General features: G+C 44.0%; 1 protein-coding gene across 2 annotated transcripts; it reads left to right on the top strand.

Moving 5' to 3' along the window:
- Positions 1–8,111: 8,111 nt before the first annotated feature.
- On the top strand, positions 8,112–20,850 carry MRPL45 (mitochondrial ribosomal protein L45). 2 transcript variants are annotated; one of them, XM_080678376.1, is made up of 8 exons: positions 8,112–8,337; positions 9,224–9,401; positions 9,828–9,945; positions 14,166–14,264; positions 16,621–16,669; positions 17,642–17,791; positions 18,221–18,394; positions 18,585–20,850. In XM_080678376.1, exons 1-8 carry the CDS (start codon positions 8,203–8,205, stop codon positions 18,669–18,671), a joined length of 990 nt encoding a protein of 329 aa, XP_080534502.1. In that variant the 5' UTR covers positions 8,112–8,202; the 3' UTR covers positions 18,672–20,850. The 2 variants fall into 2 exon arrangements, with proteins under 2 accessions (XP_080534502.1, XP_080534503.1); XM_080678377.1 differs by lacking the exon at positions 17,642–17,791 and having other exon boundaries at positions 8,153–8,337.
- The last annotated feature ends 94 nt before the right edge of the window (positions 20,851–20,944 follow it).

The raw sequence follows: 20,944 nt of genomic DNA, 5'->3' as shown, positions 1-20,944 counted from the left end.
CATGATCCAGCCTGAGTCTCCAGTCTCCAATACAAAGACAGCACAGCAGGCTGCTGTGAATGCCTTGGCTCTTCTGTGTTGTCTTCTACTGCTGTGTTTTTGTGCACATCAATCCTAGAATTTCACACCTCCGAACTATGCACCCTTCAAATTCCTACTCACCTCTGCAGACTCAACTCAAGTGTAGGCCCATCTGAACTCTCCAAATGGTCTGCCATACTCTCCGCCTATGCACCTTGTACCTACTGCTTACTCTGTAGTGTCACTTAACATTCTTTTGTAATTTTTTGTGGACCCGTCTCTTTCCTGCTAGATGTGAGCTGCTTGTGGGCCGGAAACATCTCTTCCATCTTTATATCCCCCGTGTTGGAGCAGATTTTGTAGCTTCATATTCTTTTAATAACATTAAATGAATGAATAATATTAATACTGGATGTTTTGAATATATGTATAAAATTTTAAAAATTATTACATGTGCATTTTAATAAAATATTAATTATTCAAAACTAATGCCCTTACTATGAGTGATACACATTGATATTTTCTGCAAGTTCGATCCCTGGTCATGGCACATACAAGAAGCAACCGATGAACACATAAATAAGTGGAACAACAAATCAATGCTTCTCTCTCTCTCTCTCTCTCTCTCTCTCTCTCTCCCCCTCCCTCCCTCCTCCCCTCTCTCAAATCAATTAAAAAATAAAAAGAGCAGGGATTGGAATGGAAGGTATGAGAACCTAATGGAAGCTGTTGGCCTTCTTGCTAGAAAGATGCATGTGTGCACTAAATTGACATTCCATTTCAGAGGCTCCATGTACCCACTAAAGTCCTTCTGTGCATCATGGGTTATGAGAGTTTCTTCTAACTTCTGTTTTTCTGAGAAGCATGTAGACGTAGTCTTGGAACATCTAAGAGTCACCCATAGAAAGAGCACAAAATTGGAAGGGAGGTACATAAAGAACAAAGACTAGAGGGACAATTTGGAGGTGGGGCAGGCAGGACAGTTAAGTCCATGTGAAAGGCAAAGGAATGGGGAGCAAAGTAAATCCTGGTTAAGGGTTAGGAGGAAGGAAAGGTGCAGCACCCCTGGGCCAGGAGATTAGGCCTGCTGATCTGATATTCTTCCCAAACTATGGGGCTTTCTTCTCCCCTCCCTATGGCTCACTTTCCCTTCCTCCCCTTTAGGCAGCCCCTATGGAAACTCTGAAACTTTTCCTCTTTTCTTCCAGATGGGGAGCTCTGGCAGAAAAAGCATTCTGGCCCGTGTGCAATGACGCCGTTCCCTCTGCCAAGGGATCAAGTTAAAATCTGCTTTCCTGGAAACCAGCGAATGTCTTTAGGAAGCATGACCCTAGTTAGGGAGAGATAGGGACCTTTGGGTAAAGGAGGGATAGGAAAATAATTTTCAGCATTCGCTGATATAGTAACTTACAAGGATAAAATATGAACACTGCCCCATCCGGTTGGCTCAGTGGCTAGAGCATCAGCCTGCGGAATAAAGGGTCCTGGGTTCGGTTCCGGCCAAGGACACATGCTCGAGTGGTGGGCCCGATCCCCAGTAGGGGGCGTGCAGGAGGCAGCCGATCAATGATTCTCTCTCATCGCTGATGTTTCTGTCTCTCCCTCTCCCCTCCTCTTTGAAATCAATAAAGAAATATATTTTTAAAATAAATAAAATATGAGCACCAACAAATAATTAAAAAATGGAATCTCCTATTTCTGAGATCTAAACTCAGGATCACAGACTTGATAAGGCCTTCCTTGAATCTTAGATAACTCTGAAGTGTTTCCAACAACATGTCGAGGAGGCAACAAGCATATATCTTACATTCCCCAGACATGTAGTGAAAGGGACATAAGCATAACACAATTGATTTCCTATTGCCCCTCAGGAATTTGGGGGTTGTAAGAAGTTTTGTAAAATCCAGAAAGCCCAAGACATTATTATAGTCCATAGTTAACATGGCTAAGGGAAAAAGAATGAAATTTGGGGTGGGGTTAGGAACCTGAGTTATGTGCCTAGATAGGCCCTGATTCACTCTGTGATAATGGCCAGTCACTTCCTGGCTCAGTGTTCCAGTCTCCCTTTCCCCCAACCTCTTTGTCTGCCCAAGTAAAATAGAATAACAGTTTTATTCTTTCTTAAGAAAGTTAAACCTGATTGTTTCTATAAAGCACTCTGGAAAATAGCCAGTCTCTGAGTGTAGCAATGTGAGATGATTTTATTCATTTTATAACCAATGTCCTGGGTGGTACCTAAACCATGAGGACTATAAACTTCTTATTTTTGTTGGAATCCTCAGATGGGGAGGAAATACATAGGTGGTCCGCTTCCTCTTCTGTCTCTTCTATCTTCTGGGAATGACCCTGTTGTGTTGCTAAAACGTCCGCGGGGAGATATTTGGGAGATAACTGGGTAACACCCAACTAGGTCAGGGAATGAGTCAGGGCTCAAGGACTCGATACCAACCTCTCCCACTCCTGCCAGGAAACCTCCTGGGGTGAGACAGAGATGAGAAAGGCGCCAAGGGGCTGGCCTCAGGCTGCCTGCCCTGGGGCCTCTGGCTTGCTGTTTCACCCTAGTTTGCCCTGCAGCTGTACTGTGTCTGCTGACGTGCAAGCCCTGACACACTCTCCCTCCCTCTTTCCTGAACCTCTGCTCAGTCTCAGGAACACATGGCACATTCCACCCCAGAAGTGACTATAAGGGAGATGAGAAGGAAAGGGAAGAAACGAACCAGGTGGAGAGCTATCACTTCAGAAAACACAGGGCAAAATACAAGAGACATTTTGCCTAGGAGGTGAAGAGGAAGTAGAAACTGAATTCACCTCTGAGGAATCAGGGTAAGTAAAGAACAGAAGAGCATCATGGCCGGGCTGACACAGACAATAGAACAGGATTGAGAGCTAAGGCTGAGAAGGACCAAGTAATATTAGCCTGAAATCCTGCAAGACTCAAGGGCGAAATGGCAAAAAAGTCTCAATTCTTGTTTGGAAGTCCTCAGCTCTTGCAAATCCATCTCTCTTTCAATATCAATCCCAGTTGGTGGCAATTCTTAGAACTCTCCTCCAGGACAAAAAAACAAAACAATTTTAGGCACCTAATGTCTACCGGTCCCATGTTTCCATAAGTGATTTCACTTAGTAGTGCTCACAACAGCCTTACCAGGTAAGTTTTATTATCGCCATTTCACAGAGGGATACACTGAGACTTTAATCACTTCAAGGATTACAGTGATTTGTTCATAGAATTTGGAAGTAGTGGGGTCTGCACCAGTTACCAGAGTCCCCAGAGATTCCATTATACCAAACTAGTGGCCATGCACACGAATCCGTGTGCGAGTAGCTCGCTGCTGCTTGCCTCAGCTGGCGGCCCCGCCCACTGCCGCTTGTAGCTCTCTGCTGCACGTAGCTCGTTGCCCCGCCCTCCTGTAGCTCTCTGCCCACTGCCCTGCCCTCCCCGCCCTCCTGCTGTTCAGATGTTACGTGACAGCAGTCCCGAACCAATTTGCATATTACCCTATTATAAGTATAGATTGCCTTTGATTTGAAGTCAAATCAAATCAAAATGATGTCAAAATAGCAGAGATTTCTTAAAGCTCCCAAGGAGCAGTAAGGAGCAGACCAAGTAAAGAGCAATGGACAGAGATCCCTAAATCTCTAAATGTAGGTATTTTAAAATCCTGGAATTGTTGGGTTTGCATAGGCCTCCCTGCAGTCTGAGATCCCAGTGCAGCCTTGGTACCCTCTAGTGGAAGTTTTCTGCATTCACACAGCTTCCCTTCAACCCCAAAGAGCTGGAGAGCATCCCAAAAGAATGGTCAGCTGGAAGGTACCTGTTTATATGTCAGAGTCCATGGCTGGTAAACAAAAGAATACAGACTAAAGGTATGCTAAGCACTTGGTTCACAAGGGGCCCCAAGGGGAGTCCTTGCCAGTGAATTATAAATGAGCTCAGGCCTTTGTGCATTATTAATAAGAGCTAAATACACATCACATGAGACTGGAGGCTTTGGGGGCTCTAGAGAGTGACTTTTTTAAAAAATGAGGAAAATTAATGGTCAGAGATGTGAAGTGATTTTCTTTAAGGCAAGGTAAGCCAATGTCAGCAATGGTGGGACTTGAACCCATGTCTCCTGCCTCCCAACCCAGAGCCCTTCCCACTGTATCACACTTTTCTATTTGTTGACTTTAGACATAAATTGATGTGCATGTAAGGACATGGGGTTGTAGGTATAATCAGGAAGTTGTTTTTGCCTTCATCTGCCCAGAATCTATACACTTTTCAATTTTTTTGTTCAACACATTTATAGAATGACTATTATTGCCAAACACTACTCTAGGAATTGCTTTTACAGGGTACCCCAGCATATGAGAACAGTTCCCAGGCTCCTGAACCCCGTGTCTACAGCCGTCCTGACACTCCTGGAGCTTCTTCCCCATTTCTCAGTGCTAACGTGTGTGTCAGATTTCTTTCTGTCTCCCTCCTCCAGCAGAGGTAAACCCTGGGAGCGAAAGTGGGTTAGAAACAGATTACTCTGATCCAGGGGCTTTGTTCTCTCTTCTCTAAACGTGGCTCTTGGTTGTGGGGGGGGATATAGGGGGAGATGGGACGGTGTTACAAATAGCTTGTGAAACTCCCTTTTAGGATTATTGCTTGATTTAGCCAGCTGGGGCGAAAGTGGAGCAAGAAGAGGCTAGGGATTAATTCTAGACCCAGCTTGAACAGCAGTCAGCATGGGCTTCTTTTCTGGCTGAGCTGGAATGAGCAATATCTTTTTCTAAACATACCTTTAGAGCTAAGGAGTCTGAGGCAGGCAGAAATGGTACAGGAAAAGGCCTTTGCCCTCAGCAGTAGGGATGAGTGGAAGGACAGATGAGAAAGAAAAACAGCTAGGAGAAGAAAGTCGTGCAGCACAGAAATAAGAAATCACTTTTGGACTTGGAAACAGACCTGCCTCTAGGTGGTCTTAGTTTCAACAGAGGTGAGAACTGCTCCCTAGGGCACGGCAGCTAACACACAGGGCTTCCTGAGGATTTCCAGTGCCTGTCTGAGTTAGGAGCCCTCTTGCTTTAGGGACATTGCACTGGGGTGGACTCTGGGGGCAGGGGTGCTATCTGTGTCCAGCACAAAGAGCAGTTACACGTAGCAGGACTCTGCTAGGCTCTGTACATCCCTTCCAGGGTCATAGGGCTTGGAAGCAGTGGCCATAATTAACCAGAATGGGAACATGTATGAACTCATTTAATGATTTAATAACAATTCTATGAGTTAGCTACTTATTCACCCCCTTTGTATAGGTGAGGAAAAGAGGTGGAGCTAAGATGTAAATTTAGGCATGATAGCATTCTTAACCCTTATGTGAGAGTCATAGATAGTTAACTCTTGGAGGGACAAAGAAGCTCTGCTAACATTGTTAGCTGAAAATCATGTGAGAACATTTCCTAGAAAGTCAGAATTCTTGGCTTTTCTATGCCACTTTATCTTTTTAAAAAATATATATATTTTTATTGATTTCAGAGAGGAAGAGAGAGGTAGAAACATCAATGATGAGAAAGAGTCACTGACCGGCTGCCTCCTGCATGCCCCCCATGGGCGATCAAGTCCACAACCCAGGCATGTGCCCTTGACTGGAATCGAACCTGGGACCCTTCAGTCCCCAGGCCGACATTCTACCCACCGAGCCAAACCAGCTAGGGCATGCCACTTTATCTTGGAGAATTCACTTCTGTTCTTCATGCTCTCAAGGGAAGGAAGTACAACATGAATACATGGCAAGCCTATTACTTGCATTGTAATCAATAAATACATTGTAATCAGATTCGTTCAGTTCTCCAGAAGGATTTTTCTTCATTGAATCAACTGTGCTCCTCTTAGAATGCAGGTTACCAGAAAGAACTTCAGGAATTTCCATCTTAGACGCCATCTGCCCTGGGAGGGGAAAACAATGCAAGTACACGCCCCCACTGCTTATGAGATATCCCATTCTTTTTGGATCCGTTTAGAAATTTCAAAATTTGGAGAAATAAGAAATCAATTTTGCCTTCTGCTTCATCATATTTCATCTGGCATTCTATTCATTTATTGAATAAATACATGAATGTCTACCATGTGCAAGGCTGTCCTTTGCAAGGCTCAGCCCCTAACCACTTTATTCCTATCTCTGATTGCACGAGTTCCCTTCTCTTGCTTTTCCTGAGATGTGAATTACTAGGGTTATAGAATTAAGACATATCCCGTGGTGTTACTTTCCCAGCAGACAGCTCCCAGTTTTCCAGGGAATTAATGAGATAGAAAGATAATATGAATTTTCCAAAAGAGCAGCTAATAGGAAAAGAGAAGCTAATTCATTCATCTCAGAATGAATTAAATGATGTTTACTTCCCTTATTATTTCATCTAGGCTGATATGAAACAAATTTGCATTCCTTGAGAAGTTGATCAGAGGGCAGGCAGAGGATGATCTGTGATGTGTTGGCTACCATGTGAGGCCAACAAGAAACTCAACAGTGGAGCAAATAATGCCAGACAGACTATACCAATATTCTGTATTAATCAATAACTACTCAGTGGAGTGGGTGTGTGTTTTTTTTTTTCACTTCGGTGGTGAGACAAGTAAAATAAAAATTTAATGTTTTATTTTCTGGGGCATAGATTGACAGAAGTCTGTTAAGAAATGATTAGATATCTCTCATTTAACTACTTAATGATATATGTTCTTTAATTAATACATACATAGGGCAACTAACTTCATGTTGCTAGTAATGTGTAATGCTATAGGTTCAGTGCTGTGGCTAGGACTGATAGGGGAATTCTTACCCTTGAAGAATTTGCAGTATAGTTGAGAAGTCAAGATTTAAGACAATACATGTGATCCCCAAACCCAAAAGTAATCTCTCTCTTTCCTTTCATAGTCCTTAGCATTTTACCTGGAACTTTGTACCAATTCTATTCCAGCCAGTAAGCTCTTGTATGTACACACTGTAGTTTCTAACTCATTGCAAAATACTATAGGTAGGTGCTCAATAAACACTAATTGTCAGGATAAGATAAGAACCTATGGGTAAGAGGAAAGTGTTTGCCATTCAGCAATGATTACAGCACTGGATTTTCCAGGATGATGCCAACATCATGCATCTTTAAACAACTGAATGTGAAGCAGGACAGCATAGTAGTTCATGGGTTCTGGAATTAGACTGCTTGGATTTGAATCTCAGTTCTGCCAGTTATTAGCCATCTAATCTTTTTTAAATTATATTTTTATTGATTTTAGAGAGGAAGGGAGAGGGAGAGATAGAAAGAAACATCAATGATGAGAGAGAATCATGGATTGGCTACCTCCTGCACGCCCCACATTGGGGATCTAGACCGCAACCCAGGCATGTGCCCTTGACCAGAATGGAACCCGGGACCCTTCAGTCCACAGGCTGACGCTGTATCCACTGAGTCAAACCGGCTAGGGCTAGCATCCAATCTTAATTAAAATTTGTAATTTCTCTGCGACCCAACCTCCTATGTAAAAGGAGAATATTATACTTGTTTGTGGTGAGAAGTAATTTAATTAATATATGTAAATGCTTAGAAAATTGGCACCCGGTAAACATTTCTAAGTGTAAACTATTATTTGTTCATGTTGATCCCATGCCTCTTTCCAAAAATGACAGATAAGAAATGTTTTTGTGGTCCACGTGTCTTTTGCTTCAATAAACGCAGCAGCCAGTATGTTTGTTCAATAAACATACTAGTCATCTGACATTAAGAAAAAAATTTCTTTACACAGTACAGACTGGGAAAACTAGGGCTTAAGTTTAAGGTCACACAGCACACTGAGGTCAGAAACAGACCCAGAAACTAATCGTTATTGCCTCTCTGCGATCAAAGTAGGCATTGGGGAAAAACACTTGTCTCCGGAGAGCCACACCTTTCCATTATCCTCCGAACTGAAACAAGGTGCAGCGACGGCCCAATCGCATAAGAACGCAGCAACTCATGGCCGCCTGCAAGCCTCCTGCACAGGCGCAGCTCGCGCTCCAGCGCTCTCGGGTGGGCGCGTGACAGCCGTGCGCTCCACCCTACCCCCCCACGCCGTCTCAGTGCGCACGCGTAGTCTATACACCACGCGCACGTGCGCGTTCACGCCGCTCACACTTCGGCGAAGGGCGCGCGCCCTGGAAAATTCCACACCGGAGTCAGCTCCACCCTATGCGCCTTCTCTCCGGTCCCAGGCTCTTCGCTTTTAGTCCCCAACCCAGAAGGCTTTGCGTGGACAAAATGGCTGCCCCCATGCCGCGGGGGTTGTCTTGCTTATCCAGGGCTCTAGGATGGTGGTCTCGACAGGTGGGTAGGGAGGGGGCGGATGGGGCTCTAGGGGCTGGAGGAGGAGGACAGGGTGGAGGAAATACTCCCTTCGCAGCTGTCCTTGGTGAGCTTGGAGGATACGAGTCACGCCAAGGCGAGGGAAGAGTTGAAGGTAGACGGAACCCAGCTACTGAGCTCAGTGGCTAAGTAGCGAAAGCCCCGGTAGGGCCGTGAAGGGGAGCAAATTCCCGGGGATTAAGGTTCTCCGGTGTGGTCGGGTGTGTTTGGCGGTAAGGGTTTAAAGGGGAAAGACGTAATGGTTTGGAAGGTGAGCTCGCTTCCCCTTGATTCTATAAACGTCCTACATGGAACAATATCTGTCACTGTACCTGCCCGAGCAAACCTCATGGTCAGAGAGAGAAAAGAGAACTGGTCTTTAAAGAGCTTATTAATCAGTTGGGAGCTATAATGACTGAAACTTACAGTGAGGATACCAATAGAATGAGCAGAATGGAATCCCAGTAAAAAAAAAAAAAAAAGAGATGCCAAGACGTTTCTTACGCTCTAATAACAGCATTCTGCTCATTTCAGCATCGGGTCGGTGTTTAATCCGCTTCAGACGGAAGGTTCTTTGGAAGCAGAAGCCTTGCTTTGATCCCCAGGAGTTGGCATAGCCCTGCTCTATGGAGAATTCTAAAGGGAAGCTTTTAGTAAATGTTGAGGCGTTAGTAAAAGTTGCTTACTAGCTTCTAGTAAGAAACGCCCATAAATATTAAAGTAGTAATGCATCCCCCCCCCCATATGTAGCTTTATAATTGTTCCTAAGTCATTCTTTGTATATTCCCTTTCTACCTTTGCTTAGAGTTTGTTCACGGTAGTAGTTTTTTCCAAGTTTACCTATATCCTAACCTTTCCTGCCTTCCAGCCAGTCCTGGTGACGCAGTCCATAGCTGTAGTTCCAGTGAGAACTAAAAAACGTTTCACACCTCCTGCTTATGAACCCAAATACAAATCAGAAAAGGAATTTAGAGAACATTACCGGAAAGCAGGAGTTGTCATTCCTCCAGAACGTTTGGAGCGTCCCATACATCTGGCCTGTACAGGTGAGGCATGATATTTCTGAGACCTTGACCCATTCCCCTTCTGTCAGAGATCATCTGGAAAGTAAAATGGTTTGTACTGTGATTGACACTAGTTAATTAACCACAAAATCAGTGGATCAATAGAGCCTCAATAATGATTTACTTTGTATGCACAATATTTCATGAGGTCATCTTTGATCTTGTTTTCCCACTATTCCTAGAAGGCAAAGGTGAAATTTCCCCATTTTGTACAGGAAGAAACTGAGGCTCTGAGAGGAGACTTAAATTATCTTATGCTGTTTTTTTTCTAATGTAACATGATTCCCTCTACATGAAAGTCTAGTTCATTAATCTACTTTATTTAGGATCCCTCCTAATTTCATATGACTCCAAGATGACTTTTTCTCCGTCTTTCAATGCTTTCTTAGTTGTCTCCTCTCATTTCAGGTGGTATCTTTGACCCCTATGTTCCTCCAGAGGGTGATGCTCGGGTATCATCTCTTTCAAAGGAAGGACTGGCACAGAAAACTGAACGATTGAAGAAGAATATGGCGTCACAGTTGTCGTAGGTGTCTGAGACAACTGGGAGTTAATATTAGAATAAAATTTCTGGTTGCTACTTTATTCCCAAGAGATCATCTTGGATTAATTGGATTGGATATAACTCTTGTAACAATTTGACATTATTTTCTTTCTCTGTAATACAGTCCGTAGTTAATGTAGAATAATATGGGCATTCTGATTCTTAGCATCTCATCCTTTATTGGTTGTTTTTGTCACATCAATTAGGGAGTTGACTTTGAAGTTTGTAGGACTTTTAAAAACATTTTTAAAATTAAAATAAATTTTATTAAAATATATGTTTATTTAATTATTTTTTTAAAATATTTTTTAATTGAATTCAGTGAGGAAATATATTTTTATTGATTCCATACTGGTGGGGCAGTTTGTAGGACTTTTTTATCACATATTTTGTTTTATTATTACTATTTTTTTTTCCAAAATATTTTATTGATTTTTACAGAGAGGAAGGGAGAGGGATAGAGAGTTAGAAACATTGATGAGAGAGAAACATCGATTAGCCACCTCCTGCACACCTCTTACTGGGCATGTGCCTGCAACCAAGGTACATGCCCTTGACCGGAACCGAACCTGGGACCTTTCAGTGCACAGGCCGACGCTCTATCCACTGAGCCAAACCAGTTAGGGCTATTATTTTTAAAAAATATTTTTATTGATTTCAGAAAGGAAGGAAGAGGGAGAGAGAGGGAAACATCAATAGTGAGAGAGAATCTTTGATTGGCTACCTCCTGCACGCCCCACACTGGGGATTGAGCCCATAACCCGGGCATATGCCCTGACCAGGAATCGAACTGTGATCTCCTGGTTCATAGGTCGATGTTCAACCATTGAGCCATGCCGGCCAGGCCTGAGTCTTTTTATAAAATATTTTTATTGATTGATTTTATTTTATTTTTTATTTTTTTAAATAAATCTTTATTCAGATTATTACAATTATTTCTCCTTTTTTCCCCCATAGTTCCCCTCCAGCCATTTCCCACCCCACCTTCTGCCCTTACCTACCCCCCACTGTCCTCATCCATAGGTGTATGATTTTTGTCCAGTCTCTTTATGAACCCCCCCATACCCCTTTCCCCCTGAGAATTATCAGTCCACTCCCTTTCTATGCCCCTGATTCTATTGTATTCACCAGATTATTCTGTTCCTCAGGTTTTTAATTCACTTGATTTTTAGGTTCACTTGTTGATAGATATGTATTTGTTGTTCATAATTTTTATCTTTCCTTTTTTCTTCTTCCTCTTCTTTAAGAATGCCTTTCAGCATTTCATATAATACTGGTTTGGTGGTGATGAACTCCTTTAGCTTTTTCTTGTCTGTGAAACTCTTTATCTGCCCTTCAATTCTGAATGATAGCTTTGCTGGGTAGAGTAATCTTGGTTGTAGGTTCTTGCTATTCATCACATTGAAAATTTCTTGCCACTCCCGTCTGGCCTGCATAGTTTCTGTTGAAAAGTCAGCTGACAGTCGTATGGGTGCTCCCTTGTAGGTAACTAACTGTTTTTCTCTTGCTGCTTTTAATATTCTCTCTTTGTCTTTTGCTCTTGGCATTTTAATTATGATGTGTCTTGGTGTAGTCCTCTTTGGATTCCTTTTGTTTGGGGTTCTGTGGGCTTCCTGGACTTGTAAGTCTATTTCTTTCACCAGGTGGGGGAAGTTTTCGGTCATTATTTCTTCAAATAGGTTTTCAGTATTTTGCTCTCTCTCTTCTTCTGGCACCCCCATAATTCTGATGTTGGTACGCTTGAAGTTGTCCCAGAGTCTTCTTACATTATCTTCAACTTTTTGGATTTTTTTTTTTGCTTTTTGCTTTTTCGGTTGAGTGTTTTTTGCTTCTTTGTATTTCAATTCTTTGACTTGATTTTTGTGTTCCCCTTGTCTGTTTTTGGGTCTCTGTATAATATTTTTTATTTCAGTCAGTGTATGTTTAATTTCTAGTTGGTCCTTTTTCATCTCTTCGAGGGTCTCGTTATATTTATCGGCCTTTTCTAGGATATTCTTAAAAAGCCTTATAACCGTGGTTTTGAATTCTATATCCAGTCGTTTGTTTTCCTCCATTTCTTTCGTTTGTGATCTGATTCTTAGACGCCGCATTTTCACTGCTTCCCTGAGTTGTTAGATTTGTGTGCTAGGTTTCCAATTTGGCCCAGTGGGTCTGCCTCCCCAGTTAACCTGAGGTGGACACTCTTGGTGCACACCTTTGTGGACTGTGTGTACAGCCTTGTTGTAATTAAGTCTTTATTGTTGTTGGTATCACTGGGAAGAATTGACCTCCAGGCCAGTTGGCTGTAAGGATCAGCTGTGTCTATGCTGGGAGAAGTCCGGTGCTGGAGACAGCCTTATAGGATTAGACTTGCCAAATTGCAATAGCCTCTGTGCTCAGCTTGGATGGGGTGGAGTCTCAGTCTTGGCTTCCCATCAGCCTTGCCCTTGCTAGCACGTGTGTGCCTTCAGTCCTCTGCCTTCCCGGCTCCCGATTCTCCGCCCGAGAGTCCAGACTCCCCCCACAAGAGCATGGGTCTCCGGGGGCTCGCCTGGAACTGGGGTTCACTGCAGTCAGAACTGGGGCTCACTTCAGTCAGAACTGGTGTTCAGTGCCGTCAGGAGCCTCTCACTCCCTTCCGCTAGGGAAAGCCTGTGGCAGCCTCCCGCAGCCTTTGTGCGCACTGGCGCGAGCGGACTTTCAGTCTTCCGCCTTCCCCGGCTCCCGAGTCTCCGCCCGAGAGTCCAGACTCCCCCCACAAGAGCGTGGGTCCCCGGGGGCTCGCCTGGAACTGGGGTTCACTGCAGTCAGAACTGGGGCTCACTTCAGTCAGAACTGGGGTTTTGTGCCGTCAGGAGCCTCTCACTCCCTTCCACTAGGTAAAGCCTGTGGCAGCCTCCCGCAGCCTTTGTGCGCACTGGCGCGAGCGGACTTTCAGTCTTCCGCCTTCCCCGGCTCCCGAGTCTCCGCCCGAGAGTCCAGACTCCCCCCACAAGAGCGTGGGTCCCCGGGGGTTCGCCTGGAACTGGGGTTCGCTGCATTCAGAACTGGGGCTCACTTCAGTCAGAACTGGGGTTTTGTGCCGTCAGGAGCCTCTCACTCCCTTCCGCTAGGGAAAGCCTGTGGCAGCCTCCCGCAGCCTTTGTGCGCACTGGCGCGAGCGGACTTTCAGTCTTCCGCCTTCCCCGGCTCCCGAGTCTCCGCCCGAGAGTCCAGACTCCCCCCACAAGAGCGTGGGTCCCCAGGGGCTCGCCCGGAATAGGTGTTCAGTGCAGTCAGAACTGGGGTTCAATGCGGTCGGGGGCTCCCTTCCCCCTTCCGCCAGAGAAAGCCAGCCAGGCACTCCGCCGCCCTTCCTCTCTGCGCGCACCAAGACCCTTTGCCGTACCTCCAATTCTCTGTGAGCTTTTCTCCTTCCTTCTAGTTGTAGAATTTTCACTCAGTCAGCTTTCCTGCGGTTCTGGATGGTGTCCGTTCTGTCTTTTAGTTGTAGTTTTGAAATTGTTGTGCGAGGCAGCAGTTTAGGTGTTTACCTATGCCGCCATCTTGGTTTCTCCATTTATTGATTGATTTTAGAGAGAGAGAGAGAAACATCAATTTGTTGTTCCACTTATTTGTGTATTCATTGGTTGATACATATATATGCACTGACCAGGGATTGAATTTGCAACCTTGGTGTATCAGGATGATGCTCTAACCAACTCAGCCACCCAGCCAGGGTTTATTCTGACTCTTTAAAATATATATATATTTATTTCTTTATTGATTTCAGAGAGGAAGGGAGAAGGAGAGAGATAGAAACATCAATGATGAGAGAGAATCATCGATCAGCTGCCTCCTGCATGCTCCCTACTGGGGATCCAGCCCACAACCCTGACTGGGAATCAAACCGTGACCTGGTTCATAGGTCGATGCTCAACAACGGAGCCACATCAGCCAGGCTCATTCTGACTCTTGAGCCTTTCTGTGACACCTGTGTTTTCTTTCTTAGTGCGTATAGGATGTTTTCTTTGATGCCAGAATTATGAAATTTTACTATAAGAAACCTTGGTCTTTCTTTAGGATGATTAATTAAAATGAGAGTTAGAAGGTTGAATTCATAGGACTTGACACATTTAAAAAACAATGAATAAGTAGATAGACATTAATGGAGGTTAATATAAGCTGTGAGTTATAGAATTGAATGAAGTCTTTAAAAATGATTCTCATGCTTAATTTTACAGCATACGGAAGATAAGAGACTATGATGCTAATTTTAAAATAAAGGACTTCCCTGAAAAAGCTAAGGATATCTTCATTGAAGCTCACCTTTGTCTAAACAAGTAAGTGAACTCCCTGTCCTATACCCATTATGATCTCATAGCCAGCAGTACTAAAACCATGGCATCATTTGCTCTGGTCTCTGCAATCCACCAGGCTGACCAAAATGTGCAACCCCAAAATTTTGGAGGGCAAGGTATCTACTATCTGCCCTAGCACCAGCCATCCACTCCAGAAACACAGGTCACTATCCCCACAGTCATGATAGGGCTGGAGGAAGGAGGGTGATAGATAGTTTGCACATATTGTTCTTCTACCTGAGATCACTAGCCTCTCCCCTCATCAGCACTCCCCTGGTTGTTATAAGTGTCCAGTCAGAATCCAGAGTTCTGAAATAGTGGTTCTGGTCATTTTTTCTAAGTTACCAGGTGTTTCAATGGAGGGACCCACCCCTAGAGCTTCCTACTCCATTATTTTGCTTGATGTCTTGAGTCTGTTGTTTTTACTGGGTAGATTCCAGGTCTCCGTTTGAAACATTTAGTCGTAAGCTCATCTTCATTGGAGAGTGTGTCTTCTGAGGAAATCCTAAACAAGCTAAGTTATGAACATGCTCCCAGAGAGGTTTTGTGTGTGTTTCTGCCAGATACCTCAGGGATATCATTGACCAGGTATCAGTTATTCTTATACCATAAATTTCATATCCACATTTGTGTATAATGTGGGGCTTAGGGCTGTAATTTTTCAGTTTCTTTTTATTTTTTTTCCCCCACTCACAGCCCTAGACAGAAGCTTTATCTTTAGATTGGTGGGCTGTTTTTCTAGTCTCTATTTCCTGCAGGTGCAGGACTCTTACAGTCATAACTTTATTCAGGGATTTCAGTGCCAACTCCCTGTTTTTTGAGGGTCCAAGGTTTTAGGAAGAGACCAGTTCCTAGTCTTCAGACCCTATTTCTGGATCCCTTCGTCATCCCTTGCGCTGTTGCAGCAGATTGTATTCTTTCCATCTGGTTTTCGTTCCCTCTTCCTTTCTGGCATCTAGGGATTTACCGATCTTTCTAGTGAACTAGGACAGCGTATTGAAAAATGTGTGTGTGTGTGTATCATATTCTATCCAGCATTTCTAGATGTTTATAGTGGGTGTAGTTGTACATTAGTTCAGTCCATTATGTTACCAGAAGCAGATGTCTTTATTTTTCAGTGTAAGTTCCAGTGTAAAATAGTAAGTGAACTCATAGAAAAGGGAATTTATTTCTACTGAGGATCAGTACAGTGAGGAGGAAGGGTTCATTCAGAGGGGCCAGGCATAGTGGTTGAGGTAGCTATCACCACAATTCAGTCTAGTCTAGTCTAGAGCTACAGCAGGAGAAATGAGTCGGAATCTTTTCTCTTAGAAATAGAGGTGGGAGGGAAGCAGATAGAACTAATTCCTTCTCCATTCTGGGATTAGAGTCAAGAATTTTTAAAGGGATAAAGACTTAAACTGTCCAGGAAGTATTAAACTGTGAGGAAAGGTCATGAATGTGTACATAAAGAAACTAATCTGTACTCTTAGGTCTATATGAAACTCCTCAGTTAGGAATCTTCCTAAAATCTTGTATGTACAAAGGCTGGGGTTTGCTGTTTGTTACTCTTACTGCATAGAATCAGCATGACTAGGACACTGTGGCAGTAACAAAGATGGGTGTGGGGGAGGGGGCATGGCTCAGAAAAGATAGATGATTATCTTTGGCTAGGTTCATAGATGACAGTGTAAGATTCAAGGCCCAGCCCGTTGGTACTGGTGATGTGTCTGCGGTAAGAAGAGAAGGTGAGCTTTTGATTGTTATTTATGTTGGGTTTTGTTCCCTGTTGCAGCTTAGAACAAAAACCAGTCCCATGTCAGGGTCTCTTGCCCATCTTAAGGATGTATATAATAATTTCAGAGAAATTTCTTTCTGCTCCTGAGATTCAGACCTAACTTTACTCAGCTATGGAGCTCAGGATTTTCTGGTAAATCAGGTTACTGTTCATCTTTGTGTCTCCAGGACTTAGCATGTTACCTGGCTTATGGTAGGAGTAAAGAAAATATTTATAAAAATGAATTGAATTGTTTTTCATTTTCAGGGTCATTTTCAACTTTCATACAGGGTATCATAAAAGTAGGAATCAGCCCTAACTGGCATGGCTCAATAGATAGAGCGTCGGCCTGCGGACTGAAGGGTCCCGGGTTTGATTCCAGTCAAGGGCATGTACCTTGGTTGCAGGCACATCCCCAGTAGGGAGTGTGCAGGAGGCAGCTGATGGATGTTTCTCTCTCATCGATGTTTCTTACTCTCTATCCCTCGCCCTTCCTCTCTGTAAAAAATCAATAAAATATATTTTAAAAATAATAATAAAAAAAATAAAAGTAGGAGTCAATGATATATATCTCTTTTTTAGCTCAGACCATGACCGACTTCATACCTTGGCAACTGAAAACTGTTTTCCGGTAGGTTCTCGGCCTTAGAATTGTGGGATGCTGAATGGGCATATTATAGACATCACCTTTGGTTTTCTTAAGTAAGATCAGTTTTGAAAGTGCAGGAAGTTTCAAGCAAAAGCTGAAGTTCCATTGTTTTTGCCTGAATGATAATGACTTGATGTGGACTTTGGTAAGGGCCATGCAAATGAGGAAGGAGAAAGTCCCTCAACAAGCAGTACTGAAACCTTAGGTGTGGATCTTGAGCTCAGGGTGTGGGCCACATTAGGCCAGCCTACACTTGCCTACACTATAATAAAGGATTTAATGAGCATTCACAAGGCTTCCATTGTGTGGTAACAGAGGCGCTAAGTACTTTGGGAGACCCCCAAGGAGGGGGACTTTGTGATTCAAGAATAAGAACTTCAGTTTCTATCAGTTTGGCCTTATCTCCCTAGGGACAGGGATAGCTAACCAAGTCTTAGCAGTGTAGCTTTTATATCCTTGTAAAATCCCACTCTTCTCTGCTAGAAAGGGGAGGGGGGCAACATATATGCAATCAGCAGCAATACATGAATAATTACCAGAATATGAAAGTGTATGGGAGGTTGGGTGGTGAACACACAATGTAATATTCAGATGATGTATTATAGAATTGAACACCTGAAACCTATATCATTTTATTAATGAATGTCACCCCAATAAACTCAATAACAAAGGGAAAAAATAAAGCTGTCAATTTGGAGTGTGGTTTTTATTGATTTGGAGAAGGGTCCTCAAGGAGGTAGGTTGGTTGTGATTTAAATGAAAAGAGGGTTGTTGTGAGGTGGGCTTGAGCAATAGTTCAGTGAAAACTTGGGATGGTTAAAAAGAAAGCATTTGGTGGGAAATGTTGCACGTTGGCTGTAATATTGTAAGAAGTGAGAGCAGGTGTGGAAGGAAGCACCAGCTTTCCTAAAGGGAGGGGAAAACTCAGTAGAACTTGTTCTCTTCTGCCTTCAGGACATGGTCTGGGACATCCAATATAAGACTGTCCGCTGGAGCTTCGTAGAGTCTTTAGAGCCAGCCCGAGTGGTTCAGGTTCGCTGTTCAAGTATGGTGAACCAGGGCAATGTGTATGGCCAGGTCACCGTCCGCATGCATACCCGGCAGGTAGAGTCACCAGTCTGCGTTCCTCCCAGCTGCTTTTCTTCACTCAGGTTGGGCACCTACCTCTGTAATTATGGCTACAGCTGCCTAGGACTGTGGGTTCTGAGGAAAGGCTCACTGTGGTCTTCCTTGCCCTTTCACTACGCCCTTCCTACTGCTGGAAGTTAGCTCTGCGAAGACAGATGCAAGGATATTCTCTCCCACCCTTCCTAGTCTCAACTTCCTCCCTCCTCCCCTCCCCAGTGAAAAATACTTCTAAAAGTAAAGTGTCCATAGTTGATCAGTTAATCTAGATTCAGAATTCTGAGATAATTTTTCTACCCATTAAAATGTTTTGTTACGGTTGTTTTTAAAATGGTTGCGTGCAAAAAAACAAAACCAGACACAACAATTCTGAGGATTGACTGGCCAGACTTGGTTTCATCCTTGCAGACTTTGGCCATCTATGACCGGTTTGGCAGGTTGATGTATGGACAGGAAGATGTGCCCAAGGATGTCCTAGAGTATGTTGTTTTTGAAAAGCACCTGACAAACCCCTATGGAAGCTGGAGAATGCACGGCAAGATTGTGCCTCCATGGGCGCCCCCTAAGCAGCCTATCCTTAAGGTAAGGCAGCTTGCGTGATTGAAAAGAGCTGAGGCCGTACCAGCGGTATCCTGTCAGTCCTGTTAGACTCCCCCTAGGGGAGAGAGTGGGTGATGCAGCACCAGGGAAGGGGCGGGCATGAAGGTGAGGGTGAATCTCCTGGGTGAGCCTTGGGCTTGGGTGATAGATAACTCAGCTTCCTGCTTTTCAGACGGTGATGATCCCTGGCCCCCAGCTGAAACCTGGGGAAGACTGTGAAGAGCCACAAGGAGAGGCCCATAAGTCTCAGCTAGCCTGATGGCAAAAATGACTCCTGGGGTGAAGTGTGGGTGATGAGATGTCTGGGAGCTGTGAAGTCATCCATCTCCATCACGCTGTAGCAAGAACTATCTTTGTTCTCTCCTGTTCTGCTTCGGTCATTTCAGCAGTCTCATCCTCGATAACCACAGCTGATGGCCGGGCCCAGGTGGGTGGCTGTTATGCACAGCCCTGGACCCACTTCTTTTAAATTGTATATCTACCTTCTGGGTCCAGATGAAAGAGACTATGTTTCAGAGAATGTCTGACACCATTTTTTCCTGCAGCAGGGACTGTCAGGAGCAAACTGGCAGAATTTTCTTTCTTACCACAGGACAGGGGTCAGAGTTTGAAATAAAACACTCTTGCAGTGTTGGGTCAATTGTGGTTGGTTCTGTCCATATTCCCTGGTTCAGGCTAGAAGTAGACCAGCCTTCAAATAGCAGTAATGGAAAACAGGCTTAATTATGAGTGATATGACTTCCAGGAAATCCAGACTTGGGAAAAATAATTAGTGTTTATAAGAGATGGTATCATTTAAGAGGATCTTTTCTCAGACACTGACTCACTGAATCAGCATTCGTATTTCACAGAAAATGTAAATCCGAAGAAATCATTTCTCCCTCAGCCTTTGGATCGTGTTCTTAATTATCAGCTGCGCCCTGGCATGATCCCAGGAAGCGTGGGGGAAGTTCATACATTGGGGTAATCCATCTATAAATCTTGGTTTCCTGACTTCGATCGCCATTTATTTATTTATTTATTTATTTATTTTACTTTTATTTAGATTTATTTTATGCTGAATCTACTCCTGGGCCATGTACAGAGAGGAAGGGAGAGAGATAGAGAGTTAGAAACATCGATGAGAAAGAAACATCGATCAGCCGCCTCCTGCACACCTCCCACTGGGGATGTGCCCACAACCAAGGTACATGCCCTTGACCGGAATCGAACCCGGGACCCTTCAGTCCGCAGGCCGACGCTCTATCCACTGAGCCAAACCAGTCAGGGCTCGATCACCTTTTAGAGTAGGCGACTATTTTCAGCCCAACACTGGGAAAGCAAAGGTTCCAGACCATGGGTCTGTGTAGAGTGAAACAACGCAGCCCCTCCTTGTTCCTTAGCTCCAGCTGGACTGTCAGGAGGAAGAAGTGGGACTGCCCGGGTGTGCTGTGTCATTGGAGGCTAATGACGAGGGAAATCAGTCTGTACCCAGCAGCAAGCTTGGCTTATAGTACTATTGCTTTCGTCAGCCCAGTGTGGCCTTCCCTGGAAAAACAGGACCTTAATCCTCATACTTTGTATTTTTCAAGCCTAGAATTTTCTTTTAAGGAGTCTGTAAGTTAGGGTAAGGATTAATCTGTTCTGACCTTGACCTGAGAGTAGAATCCAAATAAACTGGAATCGGTTGAGAATAATCTAACTCCTCAGTCCCTCTAACGCTACCATCTCAGCAAAGGAGCAAACCGACCACACCTCATCGGGAAAGATGGTTGTTTTCACAACAGCTGCTGAGTGCTGGCTGGGGAAACAAGATGTGTGTGCTTCGGGGAGAGGCAGCATTGATGGGTTAATCCAAAACAGCCACTCTCATCATGCTACTTAGTTTCAACCTCTTCGGCTTAAAATGTACATCATTTTGCAGCCCATGTAAGGTTTGGTCATATCCTATTTGTGTGATCCCCAGATTAAGGCAAAATGAGATGGGAAGTGCTTTGAGCAGGATCCACAGCCACGAGGAATAAGGGGCAGTGACCCAGGTTGGGTAGGGAAGCAGAGGAACAAAGCACACTTACTGGGCAAATGATACATTGATTTCTCTGAATATGTGAAAATAGTGCTTTAAATAAGCGGTTTCACCCCACTCCCCTCAATCTGTCTCCGGGGTCTCTAGGTAATCCTAAATAGCAGCTAAGCAGTAGCTGCCACCAGGGAGCCAGAGGATAAGTGCAATTTTCATTTCCCCTTGGGATCAAATCCAGATGAATGGCCCAGATGTGAAGGACTGGCTGGAAAGACCAGGCAGAGACCAGCAGCAGTGCCAGCCACAGACCTGAAGTCCTGAAGGCTGCAGTGTTGTTACCTTGGGCTTTAGAGCAGGCATTGTTTCAATTCCTGTTCTTGTTTAAAAACATTGAAAAAAGAAAATCACCATAATGAATAAAGCTAGAACCAACTGCCAAGGAAAAGCATTCTTTATTTTTTTCTATATGGTTTATTTCACAGCAGTGGGTGTAGAGACAATATTTTTGTTCCCAGCTAGACCAGACCCAA

Source organism: Plecotus auritus, assembly GCF_963455305.1.
Source record: "Plecotus auritus genome assembly, chromosome: 7".
Taxonomy (NCBI): domain Eukaryota; kingdom Metazoa; phylum Chordata; class Mammalia; order Chiroptera; family Vespertilionidae; genus Plecotus; species Plecotus auritus.
This window is presented reverse-complemented; position numbering and strand designations above follow the sequence as displayed.